The sequence below is a fragment of the Bombina bombina genome, chromosome 7 (genome assembly GCF_027579735.1).
Source record: "Bombina bombina isolate aBomBom1 chromosome 7, aBomBom1.pri, whole genome shotgun sequence".
Taxonomy (NCBI): domain Eukaryota; kingdom Metazoa; phylum Chordata; class Amphibia; order Anura; family Bombinatoridae; genus Bombina; species Bombina bombina.
Window position 1 is genome coordinate 381,876,896 of NC_069505.1, and position 22,959 is coordinate 381,899,854.

The following is a 22,959-nucleotide window of genomic DNA, read 5'->3' on the forward strand; positions in this document are numbered from 1 at the left end:
ACAGCTCTTGGCTTAGTGTAAATGGAACTTATAGATGCGGAAGAACAAGATGTAAGGCATGTGAATATTTATAGAGGTCTATTCTTGAGACAAATGGCTGTATAAACTGTTCTACTACGTATGTGATCTATTTAATAGAGTGCATTGAACATCATTTACAATATGTAGGCATGACCAGTAGAGATGTAGGAACATGAATAGGAGAACATCTAGGTTACATCACGAATAATAAGCGATGTTCAGCACCGTCCAGACATTTTTTGGACAATCATAACAAAAATGTAGATACTTTTAAATGGTGAGCTATAGAAATCCTAAAAGAGCGGTATTTTGGATCTTTAAACTGGATACACAGATACCAAAATAGATTTATTTCTGAATTTGATATTAACTATTGGCAATAAACAGTTAATATAAATTAATGTATTAACTTAGAGAAAAAAAAGACATTTTTTGTTCCCTAGTTTATCCCTCCCTTTAAACTTGTAATAACATTTGTGTTACGTATTCCTGACTCCCTATGGTTATTTGACCATAAGATTCTGTTTACCACTATTTTTATTGTTATAGATAGGAAGGAAATATTTTTGATTTGAGAAAGGTACCCCTGTGACTAATCTTTGGCTACTGTATATCATGTTACAATATGAATATTTGTTGCTGCATGTCACAGTATATATTACACATTGGGTATTTATTATTCCTTTGATGTGGATTAGCATACTTCGTACCGATACACGTTTTATTTCCTTACCTATGTCTCTTTAACAGCTTTAAGTAATATTTTGTAGTATGTATGGGGGGGGGGATTCTCTTAAATGTTCTATTGACCAATAGTAGAGCATAAGTTGGTTTGTAAATCAAGTTGAATATTGTGTTGTGAGGTCTATGATTAATGCACCTGTCGAAGCGCCTAAAACCAGTCGACTTCCCCTTTTCCGTGTGCTTCTGTTTTAATGGCATATCAATAAAAGGACTGTTTTTATTATTCATGGAAGCTTATACATATACTGTACATATATAGACGTATATGTATGTATCTCTATGTTAAAGACCTTTTCCTGTCTTTTTTTCTAACACCTGAGACCTCATATCTTTGAGCCTTTATAACTTTTTTTATTAGATGGTGTTATTGTGAGTTCAACTGTACGTTGTCATGTATTTTTGATGTGTTTTGTGCAACAGTTATCTAGAGCTCTGAAGTTGTGCTAATCATTCTAGCATAAATTGTAATTGCGCTCAAGCTATTACGTTTACTGTCAACTTGTAATACCAGTGGTAAGACCTACGAGCACAACCTCTCGCGATAAACCCATTATCGTTCACGCAGAAACGTTTGAGCTCCAATCATAATCTGGCCCTATATGTGTTACATATGTTTTTCTCTATAAGCCATTTTCTTTATTATTTTTTGGTCGAATATTTACAAAGATTTGCTGCATGTGCATTCAGTAAAACCGGATTTTAAAACACATTTCTGAATACAATTTTTTTTATCTGACAGCATTTTGTCACTTTCTGGGGTATGCAGGATTGTCTCCTATTTTTTAACCTAATAAAATTTATATGTCGCAGATTTTTCACCAAGTAAAAATCTTAAATAAATTTAAAAAAAAAAACAACTAAACACCATGCAATGTTTTTTTATTACTTATTTTATTAACAACCTGTATCGTACATCTTATAGTGCAGAAACCAAAAAAGCCGCCACACTCAACAGTTGAAAAATAAAAGTCCTTTGTTAAAAAATGCTTTAAAAACATGTGACGACTTGTACACGGACATCTTATGCGTTTCGCTCCTACGACTGGCGCTTATACACCATCTTCTTATAGTTCATCCTGTTCCATTCTTTCTCGGGAAGAAACCCAGCGGCTCGCAATCAACTCCTGAAATAAAAAAACAAAATTTATGCTTACCTGATAAATTTCTCTCTCTTGTGGTGTATCCAGTCCACGGGTTCATCCATTACTTATGGGATATTCTCCTTCCCAACAGGAAGTTGCAAGAGGACACCAACAGCAGAGCTGTCTATATAGCTCCTCCCCTAACTGCCACCCCCAGTCATTCGACCGAAGACAAGCAAGAAAAAAGGAGAAACTATAGGGTGCAGTGGTGACTGTAGTTTAAAAAATAAAAAACACCTGCCTTAAAGTGACAGGGCGGGCCGTGGACTGGATACACCACAAGAGAAAGAAATTTATCAGGTAAGCATAAATTTTGTTTTCTCTTGTAAGGTGTATCCAGTCCACGGGTTCATCCATTACTTGTGGGATCCCAATACCAAAGCTTTAGGACACGGATGAAGGGAGGGACAAGGCAGGAACTTAAACGGAAGGCACCACTGCCTGCAAGACCTTTCTCCCAAAAATAGCTTCCGAGGAAGCAAAAGTATAAAATTTGTAGAATTTAGAAAAAGTATGAAGCGAAGACCAAGTCGCCGTCTTACAAATCTGTTCAACAGAGGCCTCATTTTTAAAAGCCCATGTGGAAGCTATCGCTATAGTGGAATGAGCTGTAATTCTTTCAGGAGGCTGCTGGCCAGCAGTCTCATAAGCTAAGCGGATTATGCTTCTCAGCCAAAAAGAAAGAGAAGATGCCGAAGCCTTTTGGCCTTTCCTCTGTCCAGAGTAGACGACAAACAATGCAGATGTTTGACGAAAATCCTTAGTAGCTTGTAAATAAAACTTTAAAGCACGAACCACGTCAAGATTGTGTAATAGACGTTCCTTCTTTGAAGAAGGATTAGGACACAGTGAAGGAACAACAATCTCCTGATTGATAGTCTTATTACCTTAGGAAGAAAACCAGGTTTGGTATGCAAAACTACCTTATCTGCATGGAAGATCAGATAAGGGGAATCACACTGTAAGGCAGATAACTCTGAAACTCTTTGAGCCGAAGAGATAGTTACCAAAAACAGAACTTTCCAAAATAAAAGCTTGATATCTATGGAATGCAGAGGTTCAAACGGAACCCCTTGAAGAACTTTAAGAACTAAATTTAAACTCCATGGCGGAATAACAGGTTTAAACACAGGCTTGATTCTGACTAAAGCCTGACAAAACGCCTGAACGTCTGGAACATCTGCCAGACGCTTGTGCAGAAGAATAGACAGAGCAGAAATCTGTCCCTTTAAGGAACTAGCTGACAATCCCTTCTCCAATCCTTCTTGGAGAAAGGATAATATCCTAGGAATCCTGACTTTACTCCATGAGTAACCCTTTGATTCACACCAATGAAAATATTTACACCATATCTTATGATAGATTTTCCTGGTGACAGGCTTTCGAGCCTGAATTAAGGTATCAATGACCGACTCGGAGAAACCACGCTTTGATAAAATCAAGCGTTCAATCTCCAAGCAGTCAGCTGCAGAGAAATTAGATTTGGATGTTTGGATGGATCTTGGAGTAGAAGGTCCTGCCTCAGCGGCAGAGTCCATGGTGGAAAGGATGACATGTCCACCAGATCTGCATACCAAGTCCTGCGTGGCCACACAGGTGCTATCAAAATCACTGAAGTTCTCTCCTGCTTGATCTTGGCAATCAGACGAGGGAGGAGAGGAAATGGTGGAAACACATAAGCCAGGCTGAAGGACCAAGGCGCTGCTAGAGCATCTATCAGTGCAGCCTGGGGATCCCTTGACCTGGACCAGTAACAAGGAAGCTTGGCGTTCTGACGAGACGCCATCAGATCCAGTTCTGGTTTGCCCCATAGTTGAATCAGCTGGGCAAATACCTCCGGATGGAGTTCCCACTTCCCCAGATGAAAAGTCTGCCGACTTAGAAAATCCGCCTCCCAGTTCTCTACTCCTGGGATATGGATAGCTGAGAGAAGGCAAGAGTGAACCTCTGCCCATAGAATTATCTTTGAAACCTCCATCATGGCCAAGGGACTCCTTGTTCCCCCCTGATGGATGATATAGTCTACAGTCGTGATATTGTCCGACTGAAATCTGATGAACTTGGCCACAACTAGTTGAGGCCAAGCCTGAAGAGCATTGAATATCGCTCTTAGTTCTAGAATGCTTATCGGAAGGAGGGCTTCCTCCTGAGTCCACGAACGGTGAGCCTTCAGGGAGTTCCAGACTGCGCCCCAGCCCAGAAGGCTGGCATCTTTTGTCACTATAGTCCACTCTGGCCTGCGGAAACTCATTCCCCTGGACAGATGCACCAGAGATAACCACCAGAGAAGAGAATCCCTGGTCTCTTGATCCAGATCTAACAGAGGATACAAATCTGTGTAGTCCCCGTTCCACTGGTTGAGCATGCAAAGTTGCAAAGATCTGAGATGTAGGCGGGCAAACGGAACTATGTCCATTGCCGCTACCCTTAGGCCGATCATTTCCATACACTGAGCCACTGATGGCCGAGAAGTGGAATGAAGAGCATGGCAAGGGGTTAGAAGCTTTGAAAACCTGACTTCTGTCAGAAAAATTTTCATTTCTACTGAATCTATCAGAGTTCCTAGGAAGGAAACTCTTGTGAGAGGAGAGAGAGAACTCATTTCTAAGTTCACTTTCCACCCGTGAGACCTCAGAAAGGCCAGAACAATGTCCGTATGGGACTTGGCAATTTGAAAAGTCGACGCCTGAATCAGAATGTCGTCTAGGTAAGGGGCTACCGCTATGCCCCGCGGCCTCAGAACCGCCAGAAGGGACCCTAGAACCTTCGTAAAGATTCTTGGTTCCGTGGCTAACCCGAAGGAAAGAGCCACAAACTGGTAATGCCTGTCTAGGAAGGCGAACCTGAGGAACGGATGATGATCTCTGTGAATCGGAATGTGGAGATAAGCATCCTTTAAGTCCAACGTAGTCATATATTGACCCTCCTGGATCATAGGGAGGATGGTTCGGATTGTCTCCATCTTGAAGGATGGGACCCTGAGAAATTTGTTTAGGATCTTGAGATCCAAAATAGGTCTGAATGTTCCCTCTTTTTTGGGAACTATAAACAGGTTTGAATAGAAACCCAGCCCCTGTTCCTCTCTTGGAACTGGGTGGATCACTCCCATAACCAGTAGGTATTGAATGCAACGTAAGAGTGCCTCTCTCTTTATCTGGTTTACAGATAGTTGTGAGAGATGAAATCTCCCCTTTGGAGATGAACCTTTGAATCCCAGAAGATATCCCTGTGAAATAATCTTTAGCGCCCAGGGATCCTGGACGTCTCTTGCCCAAGCCTAGGCGAAGAGAGAAAGTTTGCCCCCAACTAGATCCGGTCCCGGATCGGGGGCTACTCCTTCATGCTGTCTTAGAGGCAGCCGCAGGTTTCTTGGCCTGCTTCCCCTTGTTCCAAGTCTGGTTAGGTCTCCAGACTGGTTTGAACTGGGCAAAATTTCCCTCTTGTTTTGCATTAGAGGAAGCTGAAGCTGCGCCACTCTTGAAGTTTCGAAAGGAACGAAAATTTTTCTGTTTGGTCCTTAACTTATTGGACCTAACCTGAGGAAGGGCGTGATCTTTTCCTCCAGTAATATCAGAAATTATCTCCTTCAGACCAGGCCCGAATAGGGTCTGTCCCTTGAAGGGGATGTTAAGAAGCTTAGACTTTGAAGTAACGTCTGCTGACCAGGACTTAAGCCATAGCGCCCTACACGCCAAAATGGCAAAACCTGAATTCTTAGCCGTTAGTTTGGTTAACTGAAAAACAGCGTCAGAAATAAAGGAATTAGCTAATTTAAGAGCTTTAATCCTGTCTAGAATATCGTCTAACGGGGTCTCTACCTGCAGAGCCTCCTCAAGAGACTCGAACCAAAATGCCGCTGCAGCAGTAACTGGGGCTATGCATGCAAGAGGCTGGAGAATAAAACCCTGATGTATAAAAATTTTCTTAAGGAGACCCTCCAATTTTTTATCCATAGGATCTAGGAAAGCACAACTGTCCTCGACGGGGATAGTTGTACGCTTAGCTAGGGTAGAGACTGATCCCTCCACCTTAGGGACCGTCTGCCACGAGTCCCGTATGGCGGCATCTATGGGAAACATCTTTTTGAAAGCAGGATGGGGAGAGAATGGCACACCTGGTCTATCCCATTCCTTAGTAATAATTTCCGAAAACCACTTAAGGACTGGAAAAACATCAGTGTAAACAGGCACTGCAAAGTATTTGTCCATTTTACACAATTTCTCTGGAACCACAATGGGGTCACAGTCATCCAGAGTCGCTAAAACCTCCCTAAGCAATAAGCGGAGGTGTTCAAGCTTAAATTTAAACGCTGTCATTTCAGAATCAGGCTGAAGTAACGCCTTCCCTGAGTCTGAAATGTCACCCACAGATAGAAGCTCACCTGCCTCGGGTTCTGAGTATTGTGAGGGTATATTGGACACAGGCATTAAAGCGTCAGAAAGCTCTGTATTAGTTCTAGCCCCAGAGCTGTCTCGCTTTCCTTTTAACCCTGGCAGTTTGGACAATACCTCTGTGATGGTAGTATTCATAACTGCCGCCATGCCCTGTAAGGTAAAAGAAGTAGACGCGCTAGATGTACTTGGCGTCACTTGAGCGGGAGTTATAGGTTCTGAAACATGGGGAGAGTTGGATGGCATAATCTCCCTTTTTCAGTCAGAGAATCCCCTGGAGATAAATCTTTAAGCGCCATAATATGGTCTTTATAGTTTATAGAAATTTCAGTACATTTGGTACACATTCTAAGAGGGGGTTCCACCATGGCTTCTAAACATATTGAACAAGGAGTTTCCTCTATGTCAGACATGTTTAACAGACTAGTAATGAGACAAGCAAGCTTGGAAAACACTTTAATAAAGGTGAAACAGCAATTAAACAAAAATGTTACTGTGCCTTTAAAAGAAAAAAACTAACACTTAAACTGCAAAACAGTGAAAAAATATAGCAAAGTCTTTGAAATTTTTACAGTGTGTATAAGGGACTAAAGCAACATTGCACCCACTTGCAAATGGATGATTAACCCCTTAGGCCCCAAACCGGATTTAAAAAACGTTAAAAGACAGTTGAGCACCCTGCCACAGCTCTGCTGAGGCTCCTACCTGCCCTCAAGTACGATTTTGTGCAGAAATAAACCCCTTGTAATGGTCCTCAAGTGTCAGAGGACTCCTCTAGGGAAGCTGGATGTCTCAGTCTGAATAAAAACTGTGCATTTAGAGCGCTAAAATAGGCCCCTACCACCATGTACTGGATGCCAGAGGGGCCTTAAGAAAGTACTCCTAGGAGTATCTGATTAGCCATGTGGAAACTAGGCCCCAAATAAAGAGTTATCTCCCTCAGAGAAAAAACGTCCTATTTATGAAGTCATGTAAACGTTTTGTCACTAAGTAATATAAGTATTAACATGAGTATTACCCTGTTCTGTAAGCATGATCCCAGTCGCTGTTAAATCACTGCATCAGGCTTACCTCAAATACACAAGGCTCTGTCAGCATTTTCTAGAACTCATTTCATCTCTCTAGAAATAAAAATACTGAACATACCTCAAAGCAGGTAATCTGCAGACCGTTCCCCCAACTGAAGTTGTCCCAAACTCTTCAGTTATGTGTGAGAACAGCAGTGGACCTTAGTTACAAACCGCTAAGATCATCAAACCTCCAGGCAGAACTCTTCTTCTAATTTCTGCCTGAGAGTAAAACAGTACAACGCTGGTACCGTTTAAAAATAAACTCTTGATTGAAGGTAAAACTACACTAAGTCACCACATATCTCTTGATACTTCCTTTCTTGTCGAGAGTTGCAAGAGAATGACTGGGGTGGCAGTTAGGGGAGGACCTATATAGACAGCTCTGCTGTTGGTGTCCTCTTGCAACTTCCTGTTGGGAAGGAGAATATCCCACAAGTAATGGATGAACCCGTGGACTGGATACACCTTACAAGAGAAATCCACTATAAGGAAAGCAAGAAACACTGCATTTGTATTTGCTTGTAATTTCTGATGCTTACTTACTTTGTTAACTTCAGGCATAGTTTTTTAATCCTGATCCTCTAGTCATACATAGCATATGTGAATATGCTGCTAAAACAGTAATAACCTTTACTAGAAGCATTTTTGCTAATAGAAGCATATTGAAAAAATAAGAGAATGTAATTTTAACACTAGCAATAATTGCACAGCTGGGTACCTCTACTTATTGGATCAGAGGCAGTTTCCACTTTGGGACCAGCAGTGCTCTGCGGGTCTTGAGCAGGACTTTAACTATGTGATTAATCCCTTTGTGGGGGTTAAACACATAGAATTAGCACTTTGCAAGGGTTAAAATGACATGTACTAACGGATTAGAGCATGTCATTATAACACTCTAATGGCCCTTTAAGGTGCTACTAGCAAACACATTTTTGCTTCCATCCTCAGGACTCAGGGAAATAAACTGTAGTTGTAAATAAATAACCTGGCGTAAAGAACACTCTTTAACTTGCCTGAACTTTGATTTCTTTGACACACTCTGGGGACGTCATATCCTTTTCTGTGAAGTTGGGAGGTTTGATTAGATAACAAAACAGAAGCTCCTATTGAGAGTGCACATAAAGAAAACATATTAACTAACACAAATTGGAAATTCAGTTAAAGGGATATGAAACCCCCCAAAAAATATTTTGGGGTTCAGACAGAGCATACAATTTTCCAATTTACTTCTATGATCAAATTTGCTTTGTTCCCATGATATTCTGTGTTGAAGAGATACCTAGGTAGTCATCTGGAGCACTATACAGGTAGCCATCAGTTTACATCAGGGTTAGGTTCCAGAAGGAATGGTTGTAAATTGAAACCATTGTAAATTGAAACCCAGTTTATAATGTAAGTCAATGGGAAGTGATGGAGTTAGGTTCCAGGCCCCTCTCAAAATTGTCATAAGTAGCACCCAATACATTATTTTTAAAGCTTTGAAATGAAGACTTTAAATGCTAAACAGCATTATAAACCTAATAAAATAATTACACAACACAGAATATATAATTAAAGTTAAATGAACAAAAACATTTGCTAAACAGCATTATTAACCTAATAAACTAATCACACAACACAGACTTCACTTGCATTTTTCTGCAAACAGTTCTTTCTATGCATTTCAATCTGGACTGATATAAAGACAGGAAGATCTTGTTCCTTTGCAAGCTGCTATATAGCTGATTAATTTCAGCTTGCTTGGCTTGCATATCTTTGCTGCAACACAAGCGGACAGCTCCACCTACTGGTTATTTTAATCAATGCACTGCTTCTCAATGCTTTTCAATAGCAGTCACATGACTAAAAATTTACGGTGTAAATTGAACCGTTGTAAACTGAGGGCCATCCGTATAACAGGAAGTAGTGCTGCCATCTAGCGATCTTGTAATTGGATAGCATTCCTGCAAAACTGCTGCCATATAATGCTCTAGAATTGGACCGGTTCCTGAAATTACGTCCCTGCTTTTCAACAAAAGATACCAAGAGAACAAAGAAAAAGTTACAATAGAAGTAAATTAGAAAGTTGTTTAAAATTACATGATCTGTCTGAGTCATGAAAGAAACATTTTGGGTTTCATATCCCATTAAAAATATGGTATCATAAATGTTATAATTTGCAAATACAAAAAAGCATTTATTTACCTTGGAAACATTAACCGTTGTTCTGTTAAGTCCAGCCAAAGACTTCCAAGTTAGAGGTCGAAGTGGAAAACCTTCAAACTTATCATTCACCAATTCAACAATTACAGAGTAGCTGAAAGAATTATTATATCAAATATGAATCTAACATTATTAAACCACTATAGCCCACTCACACTGCAATGCATTAGGAGTTTAAAAGGACCCTCATAGCTAAAAATAATTACATGATCCAATCCGCTAGAGCTTGTCATTTTAAGACTACCAACCCTGCATGTGTGTTTAACCCCAGAGCACTGCTGGTCCCTAGCAGAAAACAATTCAGAGGTGTAACTAGCGCTGCTGATTGGATTAACAGCATTTTACACTTGAGATGAGAACAGCAGTGCTTTGCAAGTCCCGAGCAATACTTCTATGTGTTTAAAGGGACAGTAAAGGTTGTGCAATGTTTCATAATTCTGCACTATGCACAACCAGCTGTGACTCCCAAGTAATACTTCGAGTTTAACCCCTTTGTGGGGGTTAAACACATAGCATTGCAGGATTGCTAGTGATAAAATTACATGTTTTAAAGGGACATTAAACACTAATTATATTTAATAAGCATAGTATTTGGGTTATCCCCTGCCTCATGTTCTTTTTATTTATTTATATTTATATATATATATATATATATATATACATACACACACACACACATATACTTATGTTTTGTAAAATTATATATATATATATATATATATATATATATATATGTATGTATCTATATGATTATATACCGTTATAGATATATACAGATATATAGAGAAATATATATTTTGAAATACAAAGAACATTTTCTAGCTTGTGAAGAAATTTGGAATGTAAAATATTTACACTAGAAAACATGATACAATATTAAAATTAATTAAAAAGGTATTTTAATAATTTATATATATATATATATATATATATATATATATATATATATATATATATGTGTGTGTGTGTGTGTGTTTACACATATATACACACACACACATATATATATATACAAAACACACACAATAAAGCGTTTTGCATTCAAATAACTTGCCATATACCATATGCCTTTTAACCCTTATATTATTATTTATATATCTATATATATTTTTATCAGATAGTGTATATAGATGAGTGTAACACTTTATTTTGATGTATTTATTTTGTGTTTAATGCACATATTTTTTTTTAACTCTTATAGTTTACGCCAAACGCAAACCTGACCTGCGCTAATTTACTTTTACTTTCAACTTGTAATAAGCGACATTGCTTATTGTGACTTGCGCTAACAATAGTGTGCCACTTGTAATCTAGCCCATATTATTGATCTCAAACATACAGGAGAGTTACGTGTGTAGATGCACAAACAAATTGTAGATCGTTCTGAGTGAAGCATTAAGTTTCAATCTAACATATTTGCATGTAAAAATACACACCATATAATAAATTCCCTTTGCTTTTTTTACCCAAATTATGTAACAGCATTTCCTTTCTCCATCAATTTACAGGCATTTATACATGTATTGTCTTAGTTACACCACATATTTTTCTAATGCGATTTTTGAAAGTATATATATATATATATTAAAGTCACACATTTTACAAACCTTGCATGGTAAAAAGGAGGGCCTTTACGGTACAACACTAAAAGAGATGACATAAAGTACAGTTAATTTCATGTGTGACTTTTGTCTTTACAAATAAAAAGCAAAGATTGAGAATTCTCTGAACTATGAAACAGGAACAGCTAGAAATGAAAGGGACATGGAACCCATGATTCAGATAGATAATGCAGTAACAAAACAACAGTTTTAAATGCTTTTAAAACATTTATTTTTCCATGCAGATCTTTTACAATGAAGTGAATAATTTCCAATGCACAAATGAAAAATCTGACTTTAATGTCCCTTTAAGACAGTCAGATAATTCAGTAAAGCAACTAAAACTTTTGCAATATTATCATCATAAATTTGGCTGTAAACTGTTCTTTGTCAAAAACAACGCATCATTTTAATTTATTTATTTTTAATAAAAAAAACTTCTTCCAAAACTGTACCATGGCAGAGGTAACCTTAAAAAATGATCACCAAAACATGTGTTTTTTCCCTGTGGTAATGTCATCCTATATAATAAAAGGCCAAGTGTGTTTGTCCGAAGCTGTCATGCGCAGTAGAGACTGCGCGCGAGAACAAACACACCTGGCCTTCCAACTGAACTCCTCGGCTCCTTCTTCTGGCTTTGCGTGTGAAGTGGAGTGGGCGTGGCCGGCCGGGTGCGTTGTGGGAGTGGCCGGGCGCGTCGTGGGCGGGCGTGACGCGGGCAGGGCCAGATGCCGACTGCAGCAGTCAGAGACTGAGAGCTCTAAAAAGGGGAATAGAGAGAGCAGCAGAAGAGGGGGGATAAAGAGAGGGAGAGAGCGCACAAAAGAGAAGGGGGGAGAGAGCACAAAAGAGAGGGGGAGAGAGCACAAAAGAGAGGGGGAGAGAGCACAAAAGAGAGGGGGGACAGCACAAAAGAGAGGGGGAGAGAGCACAAAAGGGAGAGGGGAGAGAGCACAAAAGAGAGGGGGGAAAAGAGGGGGAGAGAGCACAAAAGAGAGGGGGAGAGAGCACAAAAGAGAGGGGGAGAGAGCACAAAAGAGAGGGGGAGAGAGCACAAAAGATAGAGGGGAGAGAGCACAAAAGAGAGGGGGGAAAAGAGAGGGGGAAGAGAGCACAAAAGAGAGGGGAAGAGAGCACAAAAGAGAGGGGGAGAGAGCACAAAAGAGAGCGGGAGAGAGCACAAAAAAGAGGGAGAGAGAGAGCACAAAAAAGAGGGGTGAGAGAGCACAAAAAAGCGGGGTGAGAGAGCACAAAAAAGAGGGGTGAGAGAGCACAAAAGAGAGGGGGGAGAGAGCACAATAGAGAGGGGGGGGGAGAGCACAAAAGAGAGGGGGGAGAGAGCACAAAAGAGAGGGGGGAGAGAGCACAAAAGAGAGAGGGGAGAGAGCACAAAAGAGAGGGGGGAGAGAGCACAAAAGAGAGGGGGAGAGAGCACAAAAGAGAGGGGGAGAGAGCACAAAAGAGAGGGAGGAGAGAGCACAAAAGAGAGGGAGGAGAGAGCACAAAAGAGAGGGAGGAGAGAGCACAAAAGAGAGGGAGGAGAGAGCACAAAAGAGAGGGAGGAGAGAGCACAAAAGAGAGGGGGGGGAGCACAAGAGAGAGGGAGGAGAGAGCACAAAAGAGAGGGAGGAGAGAGCACAAAAGAGAGGGAGGAGAGAGCACAAAAGAGAGGGGGGAGAGAGCACAAGAGAGAGGGGGGAGAGAGCACAAGAGAGAGGGGGGAGAGAGCACAAAAGAGAGGGGGAGAGAGCGCAAATGAGAGGGGGAGAGTGCGCAAAAGAGAGGGGGAGAGTGCACAAACGAGAGGAGAGAGAGAGCAAACGAGAGGAGAGAGAGAGCAAACGAGAGGGGGGGGGGGAGAGAGAGAGAGTAAAAGAGGGAGAGAGCAAAAGAGAGGGGGGAGAGAGAGAGCAAAAGAGAGGGGGGAGAGAGAGCAAAAGAGAGGGGAGAGAGAGAGAGAAAAAGAGAGGGGAGAAAGAGAGAGAAAAAGAGAGGGGGGATAGAGAGAGAGCAAGGGGTGGGACCGCTGTACTGCAAAAATGGCCCGTGTACACGGGCTTTAGGACTAGTATATACATAAACCTTCAGCAGATTTGTCTGAAGCAATAAAAATTAAACTGTTAACCTTAGCTTTCATCACTTTGCACAAATCTGCTTATTAAAAGGGACAGTCAAGTCCCAAAAAAACTTTCATGATTCAAATAGGGCATGTAATTAAAAAAAAAAAAACTTTCCTATTTACTTTTATCACTAATTTTGCTTTGTACTCTTGGTATTCTTAGTTGAAAGCTAAACCTAGGAAGTTCATGTGCTAATTTCTTAGACCTTGAAGGCCGCCTCTAATCTAAATGCATTTTGATAATTTATCGCCACTAGAGGGCATTAGTTCATGTGTTTCATATAGATAACTTTGAGCTAAAGCACGTGAATTTACCATGGAGTCAGCTCTGATTGGCTAAAATGCAAGTCTGTCAAAATAACTGAAATAAGGGGGCAGTCTGCTGAGGCTTAGATACAAGGTAATTACAGAGGTAAAACGTGTATAATTATAACTCTGTTGGTTATGTAAAACTGGGGAAATGGTAATTAAGGGATTATTTATCTTTTAAAACAACAAACATTCTGGTGTTGACTGTCCCTTTAAAAAGAGTATTTGGGAGATATATATTGATAACTTTTTCTTGGATATAAACAGAAACTAGTCTATTCGCTGTATCTATATTCTAAAATGAGAAAAAGCGCAAAAACAGATTTAAATGCCGTAGTCATAGATCACATAAAACACGCACTGTAGAAATGCACTTACAATGTTTTATTTAATATAAGCAATTAAAAGCTGATAAAAGAATTCATTTTTCAGACTATGGGGGGTAGTTATCAAGCCGTCTACTTTTCTGGCTTCGCCGGCCCAATACGTCCGCCTAAGCTCGCCTACCTTCGCCGCCGCGGACCTGAAAAAATACGCCTAAGTTATCAAATAAAGCTGTCAAAAGCCGCGGGGCGATGAGCAGCGGACTGTGACAGTTATCACTCATCCGATCTCGCTGCCCTTCGGCTTTTTCCCAGCTTTATTGCTAGCCTGTCACTAAGCACTCACACTAAACTGCACTGTTCTACCCCCTATACCGGCGCCCCCGGAGCCCCCCGCAACTAAATAAAGTTACTAACCCCTAAACCGCCGCTCCTAGACCCTGCCGCAACTCTTATAAATGTATTAACCCCTAAACCGCCGCTCCCGGACACCGCTGCCACCTACATTATACCTAGTAACCCCTATCCTGCCCCCCCTATACCGTCGCCCTCTATTATAAAATTATTAACCCCTATCCTGCTGATCCCGCACCTCTCCGCAACTAAATAAATAGTTTAACCCCTAAACCGCCGCTCCATGAACCCGCCGCAACCTATATTAAACCTATTAACCCCTATCCTGCCCCCCCCACACCGTCGCCACCTATAATAAATTTATTAACCCCTAATCTGCCCCCCCTACACTGTCGCCACCTATAATAAATTTATTAACCCCTATCCTGCCCCCCACTACGCCGCCGCCACTGTAATAAAATTATTAACCCCTAAACCTAAGTCTAACCCTAACCCTAACGCCCCCCTAACTTAAATATTAATTAAATAAATCTAAATAAATTAACTCTTATTAACTAAATGAATCCTATTTAAAACTAAATACTTACCTTTAAAATAAACCCTAATATAGCTACAATATAAATAATAATTATATTCTAGCTATCTTAGGATTTATATTTATTTTACAGGTAACTTTCAATTTATTTTAACCATGTACAATAACTATTAAATAGTTATTAACTATTTAATAGCTTACCTAGCTAAAATAAAGAGAAATGTACCTGTTAAATAAATCCTAACCTAAGTTACAATTACACTAAACACTACACTATACTTTAATAAATTATTCCTATTTAAAAATAAATACTTACCTGTAAAATAAACCCTAAGATAGCTACAATGTAATTAATAATTATATTATAGCTATCTTAGGATTTATATTTATTTTACAGGTAACTTTGTATTTATTTTAGCTAGTTAGAATAGTTATTAAATAGTTATTAACTATTTAATAACTACCTAGCTAAAAGAAATACAAAATTACCTGTAAAATAAATCCTAACTTAAGTTACAATTAAACCTAATACTACACTATCATTAAATTAACTAAATAAACTACCTACAAATAACTACAATTAAATACAATTACATAAACTAACTAAAGTACAAAAAAGAAAAAAAGCTAAGTTACAAAAAATAAAAAAGTAAGTTACAAACATGTTAAAAATATTACAACAATTTTAAGATACTTACACCTAATCTAAGCCCCCTAATAAAATAACAAACCCCCCCAAAATAAAAAAAATCCCTACCCTATTCTAAATTAAATAAATTTCAAAGCTCTTTTACCTTACCAGCCCTTAAAAGGGCCATTTGTGGGGGCATGCCCCAAAAAGTTCAGCTCTTTTGCCTGTAAAAGAAAAATACAACCCCCCCCAACATTAAAACCCACCACCCACATACCCCTAATCTAACCCAAACCCCCCTTACAAAAACCTAACACTAATCCCCTGAAGATCATCCTACCTTGAGTCGTCTTCACTCAGCCGAGCCACCGATGGAACTGAAGAGGACATCCGGAGCGGAAGAAGTTAATCCTCCAAGCGGCGCTGAAGAAATCTTCCATCCGATGAAGTCATCATCCAGGCGGCGCTGAAGAAGTCTTCGATCCGGCCGATGTCATCTTCAAAGAGGCGCTGAAGAGGTCTTCTATCCGGGCGAAGTCATCTTCCAAGCCGGGTCTTGAATCTTCCTTCCGCCGACGCGGAACCAGCTTCTTCACCGACGGACTACGACGAATGACGGCTCCTTTAAGGGACGTCATCCAAGATGGCGTCCCCTCAATTCCGATTGGCTGATAGGATTCTATCAGCCAATCGGAATTAAGGTAGGAAAATCTGATTGGCTGATGGAATCAGCCAATCAGATTCAAGTTCAATCCGATTGGCTGATCCAATCAGCCAATCAGATTTTTCCTACCTTAATTCCGATTGGCTGATAGAATCCTATCAGCCAATAGGAATTGAGGGGACGCCATCTTGGATGACGTCCCTTAAAGGAGCCGTCATTCGTCGTAGTCCGTCAGTGAAGAAGGTGGTTCCGCGTCGGCGGAAGGAAGATTCAAGACCCGGCTTAGAAGATGACTTCACCCGGATAGAAGACCTCTTCAGCGCCTCTTTGAAGATGACATCGGCCGGATCGAAGACTTCTTCAGCGCCGCCTGGATGATGACTTCATCGGATGGAAGATTTCTTCAGCGCCGCTTGGAGGATTAACTTCTTCCGCTCCGGATGTCCTCTTCAGTTCCATCGGTGGCTCGGCTGAGTGAAGACGACTCAAGGTAGGATGATCTTCAGGGGATTAGTGTTAGGTTTTTGTAAGGGGGGTTTGGGTTAGATTAGGGGTATGTGGGTGGTGGGTTTTAATGTTGGGGGGGGTTGTATTTTTCTTTTACAGGCAAAAGAGCTGAACTTTTTGGGGCATGCCCCCACAAATGGCCCTTTTAAGGGCTGGTAAGGTAAAAGAGCTTTGAAATTTATTTAATTTAGAATAGGGTAGGGATTTTTTTTATTTTGTGGGGGTTTGTTATTTTATTAGGGGGCTGTAAGGTGTAAGTAGCTTAAAATTGTTGTAATATTTTTAACATGTTTGTAACTTACTTTTTTATTTTTTGTAACTTAGCTTTTTTTATACTTTAGTTAGTTTATGTAATTGTATTTAATTGTAGTTATTTGTAGGTAGTTTATTTAGTTAATTTAATGATAGTGTAGTATTAGGTTTAATTGTAACTTAGGTTAGGATTTATTTTACAGGTAATTTTGTATTTCTTTTAGCTAGGTAGTTATTAAATAGTTAATAACTATTTAATAACTATTCTAACTAGCTAAAATAAATACAAAGTTACCTGTAAAATAAATATAAATCCTAAGATAGCTATAATATAATTATTAATTATATTGTAGCTATCTTAGGGTTTATTTTACAGGTAAGTATTTATTTTTAAATAGGAATAATTTATTAAAGTATAGTGTAGTGTTAGGTGTAATTGTAACTTAGGTTAGGATTTATTTCACAGGTACATTTCTCTTTATTTTAGCTAGGTAAGCTATTAAATAGTTAATAACTATTTAATAGTTATTGTACATGGTTAAAATAAATTGAAAGGTACCTGTAAAATAAATATAAATCCTAAGATAGCTAGAATATAATTATTATTTATATTGTAGCTATATTAGGGTTTATTTTAAAGGTAAGTATTTAGTTTTAAATAGGATTCATTTAGTTAATAAGAGTTAATTTATTTAGATTTATTTAATTAATATTTAAGTTAGGGGGGCGTTAGGGTTAGACTTAGGTTTAGGGGTTAATAATTTTATTACAGTGGCGGCGGCGTAGTGGGGGGCAGGATAGGGGTTAATAAATTTATTATAGGTGGCGACGGTGTAGGGGGGGCAGATTAGGGGTTAATAAATTTATTATAGGTGGCGACGGTGTAGGGGGGGCAGGATAGGGGTTAATACATTTAATATAGGTTGCGGCGGGTTCAGGGAGCGGCGGTTTAGGGGTTAATACATTTATTATAGTTGCGGTGGGCTCCGGGAGCGGCGGTTTAGGGGTTAATATATATAGAGTAGCTTGCGGTGGGGCTCCGGGAGCGGCGGTTTAGGGGGTAATAACTTTATTTAGTTGCGGCGGTGTAGGGGGGTCAGATTAGCGGTGTTTAGACTCGGGGTACATGTTAGGGTGTTAGGTGTAGACAGCTCCCATAGGAATCAATGGGATGTCTGTCAGCAGCGAACTTGTACTTTCGCTATGGTCAGACTCCCATTGATTCCTATGGGATCCGCCACCTTCAGGGGTGGCGGTTTGAAAACCAGGTACGCTGGGCCGTAAAAGTGCCGAGCGTACCTGCTAGTTTTTTGATAACTAGCAAAAGTAGTGAGATTGTGCCGCACTTGTGTGCGGAACATCTGGAGTGACGTATGAATCGATCTGTGTCGGACTGAGTCCGGCGGATCGAAGTTTACGTCACAAAATTCTACTTTTGCCGGTCTCGAGCCTTTGATAACTAAGGCGAATCAGCCTCGCCACAAATACGCTGCGGAATTCCAGCGTATTTGAGGTTGACGGCTTGATAACTAGGCCCCACTGTATACTCAAATGTCAAATCCAATTCTCCGGTCTCCTCATCCATCTTATCGGCGAGACTTGTATCTAATGTTCCTTGTTGGTAACATCAAGCAGTTCTCTGTTAGAGATGGAAACCCCGCCTCTGGGACTACGGGTACTCAGATGGTTCAAAAAGGCTTATTACTTCTACGTATTTCTTCTGCTAACATGCAGGCTTTTTCAAGAGGGTGAAAATTGTAGTCAGCTACTGGGAATCTTCCCTTCCATATAAACACCCACGGTCAATTCTATTGGTTAAAATTGAATGTCTTTCAGCCGCATCATATAGGCATTCTTTGAAGGAGCAAGTTACATTCCTAATATATTTTAACTACATTTTTATCCACATTTTGTTAAAAAAATTCTAAAATTAGACAACCTTTATAATTTCATCTCTTTACAACAAAACAAGCAAGTAATATAACGTCCAAACAAAACTTAATAGGACATTTCATTATTTAAAACATATTTGATAAATAAATCGTTTAAAAGGTTTATCCAAAACCTTAAAGGGACAGTCTACACCAGAATTGTTATTGTTTAAAAAGATAGATAATCCCTTTATTACTCATTCCCTAGTTTTGCATAACCAACACAGTTATGTAAATACACTTTTTACCTCTGTGATTACCTTGTATCTAAGCCTCTGCAAACTGCCCCCTTATTTTAGTTCTTTTGACAGACATCCATTTTAGTCAATCAGAGCTTGCTCAGCTGAACTCCACATGCGTGAGCACAGTATTATCTATATGACAAATAATTAACTAACACCCTCTAGTGGTGAAAAACTGTCAAAATACCCTGACAGAAGAGGCGGTCTTCAAGGGCTTAGAAATTAGCATATGAACCTCCTAGGTTTAGCTTTCAACTAAGAATACCAAGAGAACAAAGCAAAATTGGTGATAAAAGTAAATTGGAAAATTGTTTAAAATTACACGCCCTATCTGAATCATTAAAGTTTATTTTGGACTAGACTGTCCCTTTAAAATGTACTATATTTTATTAAAAAATGCAACGAATAATACAAAGTATGACAAGAAGTAAACACGGTTTAAAACCCTTTTCCCCTCTCAGAAATCCAAACTCTTCTCCACTATATTGAAAGGGGAAAACTGATATAATTAAGTCACCCAAAAAGGTAAAGCTAACAAACTAATAATTAAACATTTTATTTTAATTATTAAAAACTAAAAAGCTAAGAAACCAAAACACTAATTCAAATAATAATCTTAATACATATACTTATATATGGAAATATATTTATGTGAACGTTCCCTGTTTCATTATGTGTACCTACTTATCTATAGAACGTATATTCATGTGGATGCTATCTCTTCTCTAGATACAGTTATAATCTTCCCTGTCTAAATCCAATTAGTACAACTAAATATGTATCTAGATATATGCATAGCAGACCAATATATGTATGTACATATGCATATCTATATGTACATACAGATGTACACACCCATATATTTGTAATCTACATGAAGGCTGCTATATCGACATTTAGACCCCTTGGATGTAAACTTTTAAGCTTTTGGATCCAAAAAGTTTCCTGTTTCTTTAGACTGACTAATATATTACTTTTGAAATTTGGTATCCAATCAATCACTTGAATTTTCAGGGATCTTGGATCACTCAATACAACACACATAAAGTCCAGTACTCACTCACAAGCTCTCAGCTAGGATTAAAAAGCAAAACCGGAAGAGTTAGTTACCGCATTTGGCCAAATGGGACAAGCCCAGGTACCACGCCAAGGTCTCTTCCACATACCTGGGTCCCTAATACAGCCACACAACTGCAGCCATGCAGTACCACAAGCCTTTTAGCCTGTAACGCAACGTCAGTACCGCACTCCTAAAAATGAAGGCCTAGATTTAGAGTTTTGTCGGTAAAGACCCGCGGTGCTAACGCTGCTTTTTTTTCCAGCGCACCCTTAAGACAACGCTGGTATTTAGAGTTGTCTGAATGGCTGCGTTAGCCTCAGAAAAGGGAGCGTTGAGAATAATTTAGCTCCACTTCAACCCTCAATACCAGTGTTGCCTACGGTAGCAGTAAGCTGGAAAAACATGCTCGTGCACGATATCCCCATAGGAAACAATGGGACTGAGCTGGCTGAAAAAAACACCTGCAAAAAAGCAGCGTTCAGCTCCTAACGCAGCCCCATTGTTTCCTATGGGGAAACACTCTCTAAGTCTACACCTAACACCCTAACATGAACCCCGAGTCTAAACACCCCTAATCTTACACTTATTAACCTCTAATCTGCCGCCCCCGCTATCACCTGCATTATATTATTAACCGCTAATCTGCCGCTCCGGACACCACCGCAACCTACATTATAGCTATGAACCCCTAATCTACTGCCCCTAACATCGCCGACACCTATATTATATTTATTACCCCCTAAACTGCCCCCCCCAACGTCGCCGCCACCTACCTACACTTATTAACCCCTAATCTGCCGACCAGACCTCACCGCCACTATAATAAATGTATTAACCCCTAAACCGCCGCACTCCCGCCTCGCAAACACTATAATAAATAGTATTAACCCCTAATCTGCCCTCCCTAACATCGCCGCCACCTACCTACAAATATTAACCCCTAATCTACCGCCCCCAACGTCGCCGCTACTATAATAAAGTTATTAACCCCTAAACCTAAGTCTAACCTGATCGGAACAGCCAATAGAATGCGAGGTCAATCCGATTGGCTGATTGGATCAGCCAATCGGATTGAACTTCAATCTGATTGGTTGATTCAATCAGCCAATCAGATTTTTCTTACCTTAATTCCGATTGGCTGATAGAATCCTATCAGCCAATCGGAATTTGAGGGACGCCATCTTGGATGACGTCCCTTAAAGGAACCGTCATTCGTCATTATCTGTCAGTTGAAGAGGATGGCTCCGTGTCGGCTGTATGGAAGATGGCTCCGCTCCGGATGGATGAAGATAGAAGACCCGCTTGGATGAAGACTTCTACCGGATGGAGGACCTCTTCTTGCCCCGCTTGGATGAAGATTTCTACCGGATGAAGGACCTCTTCTTGCTCCGCTTGGATGAAGAATTCGGCTTGGCCGAGTGAAGACGACTCAAGGTAGGGAGATCTTCAGGGGGTTAGTGTTAGGTTTATTTAAGGGGTTTTGGGTGGGTTAGCGTAGGGGTATGTGGGTGGTGTTTTTTTTTAAAATATTTTTTTATCGAGATTCTTGAGACAAGAAAAAAAGTCAGCAAAATAGTATAACAAGTACTATATATGAACAAGGTAGACAGTTACCACACAGTGGATACACAATTAACCGTTAAGTCACCTATTACAACAAGTGATAATTGTATAATACTTAGTTATCTAGAACTTGAGAATCTCGTTTTATAACATATTTAATAGCATTTAACAGTAGTTACTTCGATGGCTACTCGTGAGCCAATTGATATAGGAAACAATACGGCACCTAGAATGATACATTTCCAGTGATATATTTTAGAATGAGAACATTGCACTAATGCACAAGATAATCTATAAATGTTTGGCACCTTCATCTCAAGACATTTGGGTGTTCCTCAGGGAGGAGGATAGTAAAAGGAGTGGAATAAATAAAATAATTAATGTCTAAGCTCTCTGTTCTTATTTCTGATAACAAGGTATCTTCGTTTGACCAACATCAGCGGGTAAACACCGCTTGGTAGTAGCCAAAAGAAGAGGCGAGAGAAATAAAGAGGTGTCAAGGTTCTAATGTAGCAATGTTTTATGCATGTAGTAAACCGTATGGGGCAACTGGTAGAGTTTTGGGTCCCTAGGCTTTTGTGTAGAAAATGATTAGGGGCAACTCCGGATAAAGTTATGCTCAATTAATATGTATGAAATATAAAATAAAGGGGGCTTCTGGATGAGCTCCTCTCCTGAGGAAGTACCAACTATAGGCGATGTGGGAAAAAGGAGTAGGGGTATGACCCGCAAGCAACAAGTACCGGCGGGAAAGGGAGGAGAGGGGCCCAACAGGAATAGATGATTTGTACTAATAATAAAATCAGCATAGGGAGCACCATTATCTAGAATAAGGCTGACAATGTATCCCTCACATGTAGCTATGGTATATACAAGAAGGGAGTCATAAATAGGAATAACATAACAATTGAAAAGAAATACAATTTGTCTCTGTAAGGCCTTGGGTGACATGATATTAACTAGTCTAAGCAACATACACCACCCATAACCATAGTATAACAATAATTAAAGAATTCATATTTATGAACAGTACAGTGCCTGGGCCTTAAAGTAATGTCATTTTAAATAACTATAGATATAGGCACCATATAAGATACTAATGTCATCAAAAGATAATAATATAACATATCATGTTGAAAGCAGTATATATTGGCTCTAAATAAAGAAGACAGATATGTAGATGATCACCGACACTAATAAAAGCTATTAACCCCTAATCTGCTGCTCTCCGACAATGCCACCACTAAATAAAATGATTAACCCCTAAACCGCCGCTATATTATGAAGAAGTATAATAG

At 39.6% G+C, this 22,959-nt stretch overlaps 1 protein-coding gene across 1 annotated transcript in view; it reads right to left on the reverse strand.

Annotated features, from left to right (window-relative positions):
* Positions 1 to 1,637: 1,637 nt before the first annotated feature.
* The window catches only part of LOC128636381 (tRNA-splicing endonuclease subunit Sen2-like), a 37,144-nt gene continuing 15,822 nt past the window's right edge, over positions 1,638 to 22,959 (reverse strand). Inside the window, exons 3-6 of the mRNA XM_053689404.1 lie at positions 11,178 to 11,214; positions 9,553 to 9,664; positions 8,382 to 8,471; positions 1,638 to 1,889 (exon numbers count right to left, since the gene is read on the reverse strand). Of these exons, the coding sequence (XP_053545379.1) occupies positions 1,830 to 1,889; positions 8,382 to 8,471; positions 9,553 to 9,664; positions 11,178 to 11,214 (299 nt within the window). The 3' untranslated portion in view covers positions 1,638 to 1,829. The remainder of the gene's footprint in view (positions 1,890 to 8,381; positions 8,472 to 9,552; positions 9,665 to 11,177; positions 11,215 to 22,959) is intronic.